The sequence below is a fragment of the Salarias fasciatus genome, chromosome 20, assembly GCF_902148845.1.
Source record: "Salarias fasciatus chromosome 20, fSalaFa1.1, whole genome shotgun sequence".
Taxonomy (NCBI): domain Eukaryota; kingdom Metazoa; phylum Chordata; class Actinopteri; order Blenniiformes; family Blenniidae; genus Salarias; species Salarias fasciatus.
In genome coordinates this window covers 33,818,347-33,832,335 of record NC_043764.1, presented here as the reverse complement: position 1 = coordinate 33,832,335, position 13,989 = coordinate 33,818,347, and the positions used below count along the sequence as shown (strand labels likewise).

Genomic DNA, 13,989 nt, shown 5'->3' with positions numbered 1-13,989 from the left:
TACCCGGTAAGTAGTAAAAACCACTTGACTACTAGGGAAATGCATAGCGTACACACCTAGCAGTACCTAGTAATACCTAGTACAAAGTCTTCATTTCCCAGCGATTACATGGTAATTACTCAGCAATTACTTAGTAAGTACTTGGCAATTAATAACAGTTGCTATATACATTATAATTACCAAGTAATTAATACTTACTACCAGGTAGTTGCTTGGTATTTGCCTGGAATTGGCTTGGTAATTACTCTAAAAGTACCAGGTAATTAGCAACATAGTTACCCTGTAATTACATGGTAATTTTACAGTAACTTCTCATTACATGGTACTTACCTTGCAATTACCATGTTAATACATGGTAACTACATTACCGTAAAAGGAAGGGTTACCAAATAATTAATCTCTCTATACACTTTTCATCCTTGTAATCAAGAAACATTCTGAGGTAGGGGTCACTTGAGCTGCAAGACTCTTAATTATTAAAACACACACATCATTAGCTTTCAGTGGATGCAGACCTGTAAACTCTTTAAAGGGGACACATGCTTTTTTCACTTTGTGAAGAGTTTCTAATAGTATGTGTTGCCGTAGTCTCATTATGACGCTCAGATGTGAAAACGGTCTATTTCCTCCCTGTCTTGCTCACATTTTGCAAAACTGAAGCTGAAACGGTCGAGTTTCAGTTTGGTTCGTTTATCCTGAAATAAGCGGATTTAACTCCTCCCCCTGACTGTGTGTGTGTGTGTGAGAGAGAGAGAGAGAATGGGCGTGGCCAGACGGGGAAGCAGGCTCAGAAGCAGCCTGTTCTACTCAGGCTACTCAGAACAGCTTTTTAGACCCTGAAACTCTGAACAAAGAAGGAATTTCAGGCGAACAAAGTTAAATGCCATGTTTTTGGGCTTCTGAGACCGATACGACGTGACTGAAAAAAAGCATAACACGTCCCCTTTAAATGTGAGATCCTTGTTCACAGAGGGGGTTGTGCGTGTGAAGATAAGGAGCTGGGGATCATTTTCTCAGGATCTTTTGTCTGAGTTTCTACTTTGATGTTACTGTAAAGGAACTCAGGGTGTAACTTCGGGAGGAGAAGATGTGAGACGACCTGCTGAGGAGGCAGATCATACATGGGATCAAAGGGAGGACAATGACACCCGAAGAAAGGGTTTAAAGCTGGAACTGGGATGAGAGGAGACGGCTTGGGAACGTACAATGGAGGAACAAGACAAGGCAGTGAACTCGGACTTTGGTGAAACCATTTCATGAGCTGTTATTCTTTTGTGGCTGAATAAATGTAATAACATTGATCTGCTGTTGTCTTTCTCTCCCAACATTAAGAACGCTCAGTAAGGAATTCAGGGATAAAAAACTGAAGTCCAACAACTCCAACTTATAACCTTTGAATTACAAAATCAGATTTCACATGTAACCACATTTTTAGAGGTCATATTCATGGTGATGAGGGATTAGCAGAGACTGCAAGGGATTAATTAATTCAAAGTGAAGTGAGAACAATAAACAGTAAGCAGGTCACCCTAAGCCTTAAGCACAGTTTGTACTAATTTACTTCATAGCAAAAGGTACAAGTCCACTGCATGTTTTGAAGGTGACGTCATGTTTGGAGAATAAGTACTGAACGTTGTATTTTGTTTGTGCTCCCTGTTTAGCTGCTCCCAGAGGCCCCAAGCTGTCCACGAGCCCCAGCAGAGTCAAAGTGGGAGACACGGTTTCAATGGTGGTCCAGGGCTTCCAGCTGGGACCATCTGCGGTGAGTTTCACACTAACGCCGTCCTCTGAGCACCTTTCTTTCTGAGAAGGTTGAAAAATGTCACCAACAGCCGATATTCCTCAAAGACCACAGAGGTGGTGGTGGGGGTTGGGGGGGTACACCACCTCTCAAAGTGTGCAACAAGCTTTTCATTGAGTTCCTTGCTTCCTTTCAATCACTGGTTTCACTTCATTTACGTTCATGTTAAGCTCAACATGCAGTTCCTTTGCAGTGATGGCAGTAGCGAGCTACAAGTAGCGGCGCTAGTAGCTTTAGTTACATTTTTCTGTAGCGAGGCGGCAGTGCCGCTCCATCCGAGTCAAACAGCTCTTTCTGTAACGAAGCTATTTTTAAAGCCAGCAGCGACGAACGCTACACACTACTGTCATGTCGAGTGTCCAGAAGAAGTCGGCTGAATAAAGTTTTGTGTGTGTGGGGGGGGGGAATCTTCGGTGATTGGTTGCTTTGCATATGACGACTATGGCGACTCACAGTTGGGTAAGGTTACCCAATCAGAGGCAAGATAAGGCGGGTCATCCACTCCTACCAGGAAGCAGACTCCTACACCCATATTACCAAACGCACATGTGAAAAAAGACAAAACAAGCAAAAGGGACGGAAGAACAACCAGATAATGGCAGAGGCAGAAAGCACTTGTCCCTCTGCTGACAGGAGGCTGGTTGAATTGTTTGCAGTTTGTTGTTTAATTAACAATCAAACTGCATATTTTTTAACTGCCTATTTGTTTGGTTGTAAAAAAAAAAGTAGTGGCACTGTAGCGCGCTACTTCTGCACTGTAACAGCTAGCTTGTAGCTTAACTTGCTACATTTCTCTGGGTTAGCTTTTGCTGTAGTGAAGCTATATTTTATCAAGATTAGCTTATAGCTTAACTTGCTACATTTTCCAAGTAGCTTTCCCATCACTGTTCCTTTGTGGCATGCAGGGTGCAGGTTTCTGCAGGGGATGGAAGAATCTCTACAGATTCTGGACCTGGACTTTCTGTCGGGCGCTGTTGGTCCCTGTTTGTTGACTACGAAAGTCCCCAAACATCACGACACTGAAGTTGGCTTCCGATTCGCCAGCTTCCGATTCGGCACTTAAGGGAAAAGTTAAGGGGAAATGAAATGAACGTGCAGTGTGACAGTTTATCCACTGATTACCTGTTTTTTTCGACACTTCTTGATGTGTAAACATTTTAGACATTTGGGTAAGACATTAACTATGCCTCACAAAAACTATTGTATTTGTGAAAACATTTGAGGGGATATTTAACCGTTTTTGCTGTATAACCACTCCTTATTACACCAGGTCCAGATTGAAAACCACTGCACCTAGACTCTTCAAATCTGGACTGAATTATTCTACACAGACTACAGATTCATAAAAACATAGTCTCTGATTTGTGAAACTTTTATTCTATTTGTGAAAACGCGATAAAGGCACATTTCACTGTTTTTTTCTCATCCACACCACATTACACCAGGTCTAGGTCGAGAACCACTGCACCTAGACTCTTCACATTTGGACTGAGTTATTGTAAAGATAAAAACACCCTTTTTAACTATATAACAAGGGTAAAACATACAAAAAGTGAATTTTGCATGATACAGCCCCTTTAAGTGTTTGTAGTAACTGGAGAGGCATCACTTTACTTTCTGTGCCCGGAAAAGTGTTTTGTAAAGTGCTCCTAAATACGTTGAAAAATGCTGTTGATGCCAATATACGAGAGGAACAAGCGGGGTTCAGATCCGGTAGATCGTGTAGTGAACAAATTTTCGTTCTACGCAATATAGTCGGGCAAAGTGTCGGGTTCCAAACGCCTCTCTATGTCAACTACATAGATTTCAAGAAGTGTTCATCGCCAGTCACTTTGGAAAATCGCCGCATACTCTGGAAATCCCGACCAATTTATTACCGTGTTCAAGGCCCTCTATGAAGGTTCGTCATGCTGCATCCAAAACCCGAATGGAATGTCTGCTTCTTTTGATATCTTGTCAGGAGTCAAGCAAGGCTGTATCTTGTCCCCTTTCCTCTTAATAGTCGTTATGGATTTTGTTTTAAGAAGAAGTATGGGACATGAGACTTTCGGGTTACAATGGAGAAATCGACGGCTATGTGACCTAGATTTTGCTGACGACATTGCCTTGCTAGCAGAAAACACAGGAACACTCAAAGAAATGACTAACGCTCTGGACAAAAATGCACAAAAAGTGGGACTATGTATAAATAACAGCGAAACGAAATCAATGAGCGAGCGTATCAACTCAGACACAAGCGGGCATAACTCTCAGTGGTGAGCTGGTAGAAGAAGTCTCTCAGTTTACGCACCTCGGAAGCCTGATCGACAGAGACGGAGATGCATCCTTTGATGTCAGTGTGCGAATCGGCAAAGCAGCAGAAGTATTTAGTTGCTTAAACTCAGTATGGAACCGCAACATCATCAGCATTCAGACTAAGACCAAACTCTACATGTAGTAGTGCCAACGGCCATTTATGCTTGTGAAACTTGGAAAAGCACGGTGAGAATTATACACCAACTAAATGTATTCCATCAACGTTGCCTACGAAAAATAATGAGAATATCTTGGAGAGATCACATCACGAATGAGACTGTACTTAGAAGTGCCAAACTGAGAACTTTAAGTGGCATCGTTGCTGAAAGAAGACTACGTTTGGCTGGGAATAGTCTGCACTTGCCCGACTCTCGAAACACCAATATCGCCTTTTTGCGGACCCCAACCAATGGTAGGCGAAAGAGACCATGCATCACCTGGCGCAGCACATTCAAGAAACAAGAACAATATGCAGATCAAGTGGACGGAAGTCAAGACCAAAGCCTCGGACAGAGATGGCTGGAGGAGATTAGCTGCACAATACTCCGGACGGAGTTGGAGGAACTAAGTCTAAGTAAGTATGCTGTGATTTACTGGAACTGTATTGGAACCAGAGACAAGAGGAAACAAAGCCATCCCAGAGCTCATTCAGCTCCTGACCACGGTGGGATTATTGACCCCGACTTCAACATAACACCTCAAACTTTATTGACAAACTCCTGCATTACAGAGAACAGGACCACAACAGGAAACAAAGTGCGTGTTAAACTGTTATACCAGCACACAGTGAGTGGAGCTGTGCGACCTGAACTCTTTTCACACAGTTGTACGTCCACAGACTGAGGTGTTCCCTGAACCCATGTTCACCTGGACTCGGGTTGGGGGTCACCTCCTGGACGGCAGGGAGGAGCACAGCGGGAGGGAGCTGGTCTTGGAGCGAGTCCCAGCTGAGCTGAATGGCTCCATGTTTCGCTGCACGGCCCAGAATCCCCTGGGCTCCACCGACACGCACACCCGCCTTATAGTATTTGGTGAGTCTGCTCGTGTCTGTGAAACCATCATCAACAGATACATCGGATCACATTCATTGTGTTTATCTTGCTTTAACAGACAACCCAAGACTGAAGAAAGGAAAAGAACATTACATTGGTGAGTTTGTTCATGCTGCAGTCATTTCAGCTGCAGTTAACACTGTTCTAGTAATAACTCCAAACTCATGTGGCCCCACAACACAGAAATCTGGAACTTTTATTTGTCACTATTGCAAAGTTTCAGACTGAATAAAGGTCCATGAAGTGGGACAAACAAACAAAAACAAAAAGTAGATCACAATATAATATGAAAAGAATACGTCCGAGGGGATAATCCGCAATTACCTTTAGTTTGAGCTGAAGAGCCATTCACTGGAACCCAGTGGAACCTGTCTGATCAAGGTGATGAAACCAGTTTTCTGCTGAACCTTTAATCTAGATGATCTGTTCCAGTCCCCACAGTAGGATGTTTAGATCTGTTTAACAAAGCTTCAATTTCACCCTACTCTGAGAATAGAACATCAGTTTTCAGTTCTTGAACATCTGATTTGAGTTAGTTTGTTAAAATCGGAGTAGTTTCACCCAGAGTTCAGCGCACTTTAAAAAGACAGCATCCATGTAGCCCAGAGTCGACGAGTCACTATGCATTGCTCCTAAATTTGCTCCTAGATATAAATGTGATTTTCAGCATGTTCCACAGTGTAAAGTAAGTAGGTAGCTGTTTGACTGAGCTGCTGTTTGAGTCCTGAACATCATGCTGCTCACATATAAATGTCCTCTCATCAAAATCATCTTCATGTATGTGTGAGTGTATGTGTGTGTGAGTCCCTTTCTGGGCGGTATGTCCATCAAGCTGGGGTCCTCTACCAGAGACCTGGGAGCTGGAGGGTTCTGCAGGATCTACCAGAGTCCTGGGAGCTGAAGGGTTCTGCAGGATCTACCAGAGTTCTGGGAGCTGGAGGGTTCTGCAGGATCTACCAGAGTTCTGGGAGCTGGAGGGTTCTGCAGGATCTACCAGAGTCCTGGGAGCTGGAGGGTTCTGCAGGATCTACCAGAGTTCTGGGAGCTGGAGGGTTCTGCAGGATCTACCAGAGTCCTGGGAGCTGGAGGGTTCTGCAGGATCTCAGCTGTTCTAGCACTGCTCTTCTGGACAGAGGTCTCAGATGTGGTCCTGGTCTTTCCTGGAGCCATGCCTCCAGCTGGGGGGTTCCTGCCCCTCCCCCCAGCACTACTGGACCACTGTTCCTTCACAGCCCCATCTCCTCCAGCTGCTCTTCAGTTCTTGGTGGTTCTCCAGAGGTTCCTGTTCCTGCTTCCTGAACCCCCAGGTGGATCATGGCTCCAGGAAGTACTGGGACTGCCTGGGACATAACCTTGATGTAAACAAACAGTTACATTTTTTTGTCTCTACCTTCACTGCTGGTTCAGGTGGTCGATTTTTTCAGTCACATCTGGAAAGAAAGCCAGATCCAACAACGACTCAGCAACACTTAAAAAAGGGTGTGTCCTCTGGACTTCTGCTTCGGCTACGTGAAAATGAGACGTGTTAGCGATTAGTTCCCCACAGCTAATTGTTAAAATTTCAATTGTTTTTATTAAAGGCAGGTAATAAGTTTTCCTTTTTATTAAAGGCAGGTAATAAGTTTTCCTTTTCAAGTTGGACAGTGTAGTGTATCTCTTTTGGTTCAATAAATCCACTGAGATGATGCCAAAAAATTCTCAAAAGAGCCCCAGGAGCCGGGCCCAGCGAAGCCTCAGAACCACGCTCCTTTTCTGATCACCCAGTGACGAGGAACAAAGAAGTTCCTACTGCTACGCTGCGCTCTGCACTAACCCAGATGAAAACGGACATTTGTAACTCTGTCCGGTCTCCTAAAGAGCTGAGACTCCTGCTGTCACCTCTGGTTTGGAAAAGCAGGTCGCGGGTCAAAATGAAATGAAGGCATTGCGGACTCTGCTACAAACACATCCAACAGTGGAGCAGAGCGAGAGCTGACTGAACCGTTGACGTACAAGAGCACAGATCCGCAAGGGCACTCGAACAATGCTATTAGCTTCATTAAATTTTATCAAACAATATCAGTAGAGCTCTCGCCTATATGAAATATAGTTTTTATAGTTTGGAGACAAACATTTAGCAAGACAGCTAAAACAAATGGAAAGGGACAGATGGATTCATAAAATTAGATCTGCAGATAGGGCAGTTTAAATTTCTCATATAGATTTAAACTACAATTTAAAAAAATGTTGCAAATCACTGTCTACCTCCCATACAACTTCTACACAGCGACATGCATCCTTCTTGAGAAAAATGTGATTTGCTATTTCTCTGTCAGGAGGATTAAAAGTTTCTTAATGCTAAGATTACCTTTGAAGAAATAAACAAAGCCATCAGTCCATTAAAAAATGGTAAAAGCCCAGGTCCATATGGGTTAATTAACAAGTTATATAAATGCTTAAAGCTCGTGTCTGGAGTTTTGAAAGTTTTGAGAGTTTTTTAATCCAACGTCTCGAGATTCCCCCTCCCTCTGCTTTCATGAGCGACCAAGCCACGCCCCTTTAATTGTGCACACGTATTATCTTACGGGTGAAAATGAGAGCCTCTGAGTCCTACAGCATCCTCCATGTTCAGCTGTTTACGGTGGATGTTCAGCAGACAGTGGATATATCTGCTGCAGAGCTAACTCTCCTCTGCTGGGCGAGCGACGTGCTCTCTGGCTGCTCCACACGCTGATTGACAGCAGGACAAGGCGGAAGCTCGAAATCTATTGGCTGACGCTGACCGGCGCTTTTTTGGATAACATGGGGGTCTATGAGACGAAGGCGGGGCTCATAAATACATTTTTATATTTTATGCTAATATTATATTGTAGTATCGAACCAGACTGACACATTGAAGCTCTGTTGAAAAATGATACATACATTGGAAACGAACGGAAACTCCGGACACCAGCTTTAAAGGCAGGATTACTACTGCAACAACACATCATCAGCAGGGTAAACTGACCTGTCTCACCACGGTCTAACCAGCTCACGTTCCCTGCTAGTGGAGAACAGTCCAACGCCTGGTGAATTCTGCTTCACAATGACAGGAAGAGCCCACATCGAAGGATCAAAAAGCGACGTCGCTATGAACGCTTGGCCGCCACGAGCCAGTTCTCCTTGTGGTAACTTTTCCGACTCCTCCTGCTGAAAACCCAAAAGGTCAGAAGGACGGCGAGGCCCCGCCTCCACGGTCTGTACTCATACTGAAAATCAAGATGACCCAGCATTGGCAAGATAGCGAGACCAGAGCTTCTCCTGATCTGTGGGGGACGAGATTTGTCCACAGGTAACGGGGACTGAGCTCCGCTCCATTGCCCTGTCGTGCTGATGATGTCATCAACGTGGGACATCATCAGCGACGCAGCTCGCCTGCAGGTGATAAGACCCGGGTCTTGAGGCGGTGGGAAAGGAGTCAAATGCCGATTGTCAGCGGGTCGACCAGCGAGTTTCAGTGGGGAAGGGTTACTGGACGTGCTATATCTGCAGGGGTGCACATAAGCGGTGCGCTGGTGCGCATGAGCTACAAAATTATAAAACGCGTACCTGATCAAACATTGTAACGCTCATTTGTGTACCAAGATTTGTGGATAGCATCTGTGTGTTGGATGGTGGGGTGGGGTGGGGGGGTGCTCAATCGGAGCTTTTTCAGGTGTAATCATAGGGGTGTAATGTTCTGCTGTTGTCAGTAAAATGACGCGCTTCAAACTGCACTGAGTCTGCAGTCCCGCCCGCACCTCCCCTGAAGCCGTCTGGCGCCCCCCAGGGGAGACGCTTCACACTTTGAAAACCACTGGTTTAAGTGATAGAAAGCAGATACGGCACAAGCACTTTTATTTTTTAGAGCTTTAAACACTATCATATTTTGGGAAAGTTACAAGGTTTCAGACATAATGTTGCTCTGCTTCTCTTCGTTTTTAGTTGAAATTAAAGCAGGCTATGTAACACTGTCCAAGTGTCCCTCTGTTTTGTTCTTCCTGTTGGTAGGCGTGTGATTTTTTTTTTTTTTTTTGTGCATATATGAAAATCAAATTAGCATAAGTCAGAAGAAATTGAACTAATGATCACTGCTTTCACTAAAAATACTGTGAAACAAGGTGGTGTCCTCATGGCATCCGCAGACGGCGCTCTCACCCAGCTGGACGTCTGCGGCAGAAGACTGAATTTGTGTTCATTCTTGTGGCCTGCAAATAATGATTGTGCCACTGAAGTCATGGCTTCTTTAATGATCCTGCCATCAGTGAAGGCTTTTTGGTGCTTTTGGAAAGGACAAGCGGCTAGGAAAATGAATGAATGAAAAAAATGTACCACACAAGGCAGTGTGGGAAACCTGTGATTTTGATTGGCTGAAAACGCTGACCGGTTCACCAGTTTTACCCAGAGACAACACAGATATGACAGAAGATGATAAATAGTCTCTGAAGGATCAATTTTCTCTACTCCTATAAATCTCTCGGAGACCTTTAATTATTGGTAGAACGGATGGGGAGAGGCTCTCCACCGCGGCACGCTCCTTGTATGGGTAACTGTACTTGGCCAATCATAATGATTCTGATTCTGAACGAAAAACTCCAGTGTGGTCATTATTGTGGATGAACAGACAGGCTTCCAGCTCCTCTCAGTACAATGTTTAACACTGTACCTTCTGACTGTTGACTTCACGTCACTGATGTTTGTGTGCAGCCGTCAACGCAGGAGTCCGTCATTGTTTCCTCACGTTGACCGTCACGGTGCTGCTGCTGCTGCCAGGATTCACCTGACCTGGCGTGACTGGAGGAGCTCTGTCAACACACCCTGCAGTGGAAAAGCCTCGACATGGCTGAAGAAGACAGAGGACAGACAACAGTGTCTCTCTGAAAGACAGTCTTACATTTACCATGATGAGTGGAATCTGAGGAGACCCAGAAGAGATCTGTTGTGGTGTCCTTTGATTTTAGTCAGTTTGGATCATTAAATGAGTGAGGATGACCGCTCATGGTTTCATCATCCAGTTCATCAGGATTTCCTCTGAGAAGTTAGTGGAATAAATGTTGTGACCCCTACACAAGCCCCACCTTGCTCTGCCCAGGGTTTTAAATGTCTTGACTCCATGTTTCAAATAAGAGCAGAACAATATTCAAATGTTCAGAGTCTGTGAGGGTTCAGTAGCTCTGGGAAAATCAATTTATATTGTACTCCAGGAAATACTTTTGTTGGGGATATAATTTATTTAGCACTACTACCATGGAATAATTGTATTAACTGCATATTAGGCCATTCCTGAGAGAGGTACACCAAGGTTGTAAGATGCTCTGCTAAAGTGTAAACATACCCACACGTTCCGGAGAAAACCAACACACACTAGTGTTCCAAACATACTGGATAAGGATGGTTGGCAGCTGACATCAACACCAAATTGTCCAGTTGCGAACAAAGTGCAGCCTATCTGTCGGGGCCCCGCCCAGAAGAACATGGGATAAAAACTCTGTTTCATCAACCATCAGGATCCTTTTCACCTCCCTAGACAAAGAGGACACTGGGAGAACCGACCCTCATACCTTGACATTCACTTCAGAAAGGCGTGTGACCTCTTGGTCTATGAGTCTCTCACCTCCTCTGAATCGAAAACCACTGCCGGAAGCAGTTCAGTGTGTGTGTGGCAATCCCTGACTAAACATATTTTTTTGTGTAACACTCAGGTTAAAAGGACAGAGTACAAACTGACTGAAAAACCTGTAGATATATGCGGCTCTAACACAGGGTGCTGAGGTAAAAGAGAAGTTAATGATAAAGTGTAAAATTCTGGTTAAAATAATTACAATCAAACAAAAAACAGTGTTTTGAGCCAAGCTACTATTAAAACTCGATCAAAAGAAACCGTGAATTGTGTAACAGTCCTTGGTAATTTACTTTACCTCGTACAGGTCGTACAGCAACAGAATGAAAGACAAAACTCTTAAGTGTTGGCAGGAACAGCAGCCAGACAGCCTGGGAGGTCTGCTTATGCTTATTCACCGCTTTTATTTTTACCAACCAATGTAACATCTTGAAGCCTCTGAGGCAGCTGTTGTTGTGATACTGGGCTATACAAAAATAAATTGATTGATGTTCAAAATTAATCTTAAACAAAACATCAGACTGACCAAGAAAGAACAGGGACCGGCGTTACAACGTTTGATCGACTGGGCAGAAAAACTTCAGAAAGAGGGAATCTGGGAGTATGGGAAGGACCGCGTCCGGAACCGTCAAAAATACAAAACCTGATAAAAACTACTGAGGACGGAATACAAAACATTGCTAAACTAATTGAGCAGGCAGACCTGCTAAAAAGTAGAAGTCTTAAAACTATAGGTACTGAACTGTAGGCAGGATTCCGCATCTCCGCCATCTTGCTTAGGGTTACCTATGCTTGATTCTTTAGGATGATTTTTTTAGGTTTATTTTTTTTCAGGTTAATGTAGGATGCTTTTTTAGATTACATTTTTTTTAGGATGATTAACTTTTTGGGTTGGGTTAGGTTGATTATTAAATGGGTTGATTCAGTTACACATTGTCTTTCTCTTTTTTCTCTCTTCTTTCCTTCACATTAGATTAAGTTTGATTTAGTGATTCATATATTGATTTACAAAAAGGATATAATCAGAAGGGAAAATCAGAAAAAAAATTACAATTACATTAAAATTAAAGTTACTGTTTAAAACATAAATTAATTACAATATTAGGTATATTATGTTTTTTTGGAAAAATAAACATAAAAAGTAAATAAAAATAAATCAATCAATCGATAAAGTCGGTAAATAAATAATGGTAATAATAATAGTACTAATAATACAAATCACATAGTTATTAGACAACAGATTTTACTTGGAATGATTGGAAAAAATCTTAAGGTAATAATAAATATGGTAATGGCAAGACTAAAATGATTTTTGGACACTCGTAATGATTAAAAATGATTACTATTAAAAACCTTAATATAAGTTTTTAATTTTGTATACTAGCATTAGAAAATAGCTTGCATGCTTATTATTTTATATAAACAAAATTGTGCAAATTGCTGGAGCTGTGATCTGTGGTAACTAAGGGTTTAGAGCTCCTGAGGAAAGGTTTTCCGTCAGTACGGAGGTAGACAGGCCCAGATCAGTGAAGGGACGCTTGCTGTTTTTTTCTTTTCTTCTTATTTTTCTTCTTTTAATTTTTCTTTTTATCATCTACTTTCCCTACACATGCAGATTTACACACGCGTCCAGCAATGAAGAACGCTTGCTGCTCTTAACTGCCTTTTCAACACGCTGACACATGGTCGCAGATGTCTTGCGATGGTGAAGGATCCTGTCTGAGATCGGATTGTACCGAGAGGGGGCGGGGCTACGTCATAGAGGATTGATGACAGGCTATTTTACCTAACTAGGCACACACATTAACACACACACACACATGCACACTCACACATACTCACACACGTTCATTTTTTTTGGTGATATGATGAAATCATATCAAAGGGGGGAACTGTTAGGGATATACTTTATTTAGGGAATAATTGTATTAACTGCATATTAGGCCATTCCTGAGAGAAGTACACCAAGGTTATAAGATGTTATGCTGAAGTGTAAACATACCCACACGTTCTGGAGAAACCAACACACACTCACTAGTGTTCCAAAACATACTGGATCAGGATGTCAGCTCTTGGTTGGCAGCTGACTTCAATACCAAATTGTCCAATTTCGAACAAAGTCCTGCCTCTCTGTCGGGGCCCCGCCCAGAAGAACATGGAATAAAAACTCTGATTCATCAACAATCAGGATCCTTTCGGGGCGAAATACTTTGTATCTTTCCCTGTAAGGTCCAGCTGAGCATTACATCTGGCTGTACTTAAATAAATGGTAATAATCTGAAGTCAGTCGTTTTGGCATTTTTATACCAAGCATACAATAAAAGAACTGGGTGGAGTCAGCGGGACGGAAGTCCTGGGCTCCAACACTTTGTTACATTAAACTAACAGACACATACACACACACACACACACACACACACACACACACACACACACACACAGAGGGATTACGATCACGCATGCGCCAACTGCAGTGGCAGCAAGTCTGAGCAGCGCTAGTGTTTTTGTGTTTTTTGTAGTTGTTTTGTTTTGAAATGTGCTGGTACAAGTACTCGAGGGATGTGCTCCTTGAGTTGAGGCGCACATCGAGGGGAATTAGGCATCCGATTCCGCGTGAGATCAAGAAGCCCTTCCATGGATGCCGAGCCGGCGCTAGGCTAAAAGCTAAAAGGTGGAGGTACAAGCCCTTTGTGCCATCTACAGGACTGTCTCAGAAAATTAGAATATTGTGATAAAGTTCTTTATTTTCTGAAATGCAATTAAAAAAACAAAAATGTCATACATTCTGGATTCATTACAAATCAACTGAGATATTTCAAGCCTTTTATTATTTTAATATTGCTGATTATGGCTTACAGCTTAAGAAAACTCAAAAATTCTATCTCAAAATATTAGAATATTTCTTCAGACCAAGTAAAAAAACAAAATTATAACAGCAAAACAAAATCAAACATTTGAAAATGTCCATTAATGCACTCAGTACTTGGTTGGGAATCCTTTTGCACGAATTACTGCATCAATGCGGCGTGGCATGGAGGCAATCAGCCTGTGGCATTGCTGAGGTGTTATGGATGCCCAGGATGCTTCAATAGCGGCCTTTAGCTCGTTTGCATTGTTGGGTCTGGTGTCTTTCAGCTTCTTCTTGACAATACCCCACAAATTCTCAACGGGGTTCAGGTCAGGGGAATTGGCATGCCAATGGAGGACAGTAATGCCATGGTCAG

The 13,989-nt window shown here is 42.9% G+C and overlaps 1 protein-coding gene across 1 annotated transcript in view; it reads left to right on the top strand.

Annotated features, from left to right (window-relative positions):
* LOC115407489 (immunoglobulin superfamily member 21-like) overlaps positions 1-9,929 on the top strand; it is a 66,616-nt gene extending 56,687 nt beyond the window's left edge. Inside the window, exons 7-10 of the mRNA XM_030117834.1 lie at positions 1,662-1,762; positions 4,935-5,127; positions 5,207-5,245; positions 9,853-9,929. Coding sequence (XP_029973694.1) covers positions 1,662-1,762; positions 4,935-5,127; positions 5,207-5,245; positions 9,853-9,929 — 410 coding nt within the window. The remainder of the gene's footprint in view (positions 1-1,661; positions 1,763-4,934; positions 5,128-5,206; positions 5,246-9,852) is intronic.
* The last annotated feature ends 4,060 nt before the right edge of the window (positions 9,930-13,989 follow it).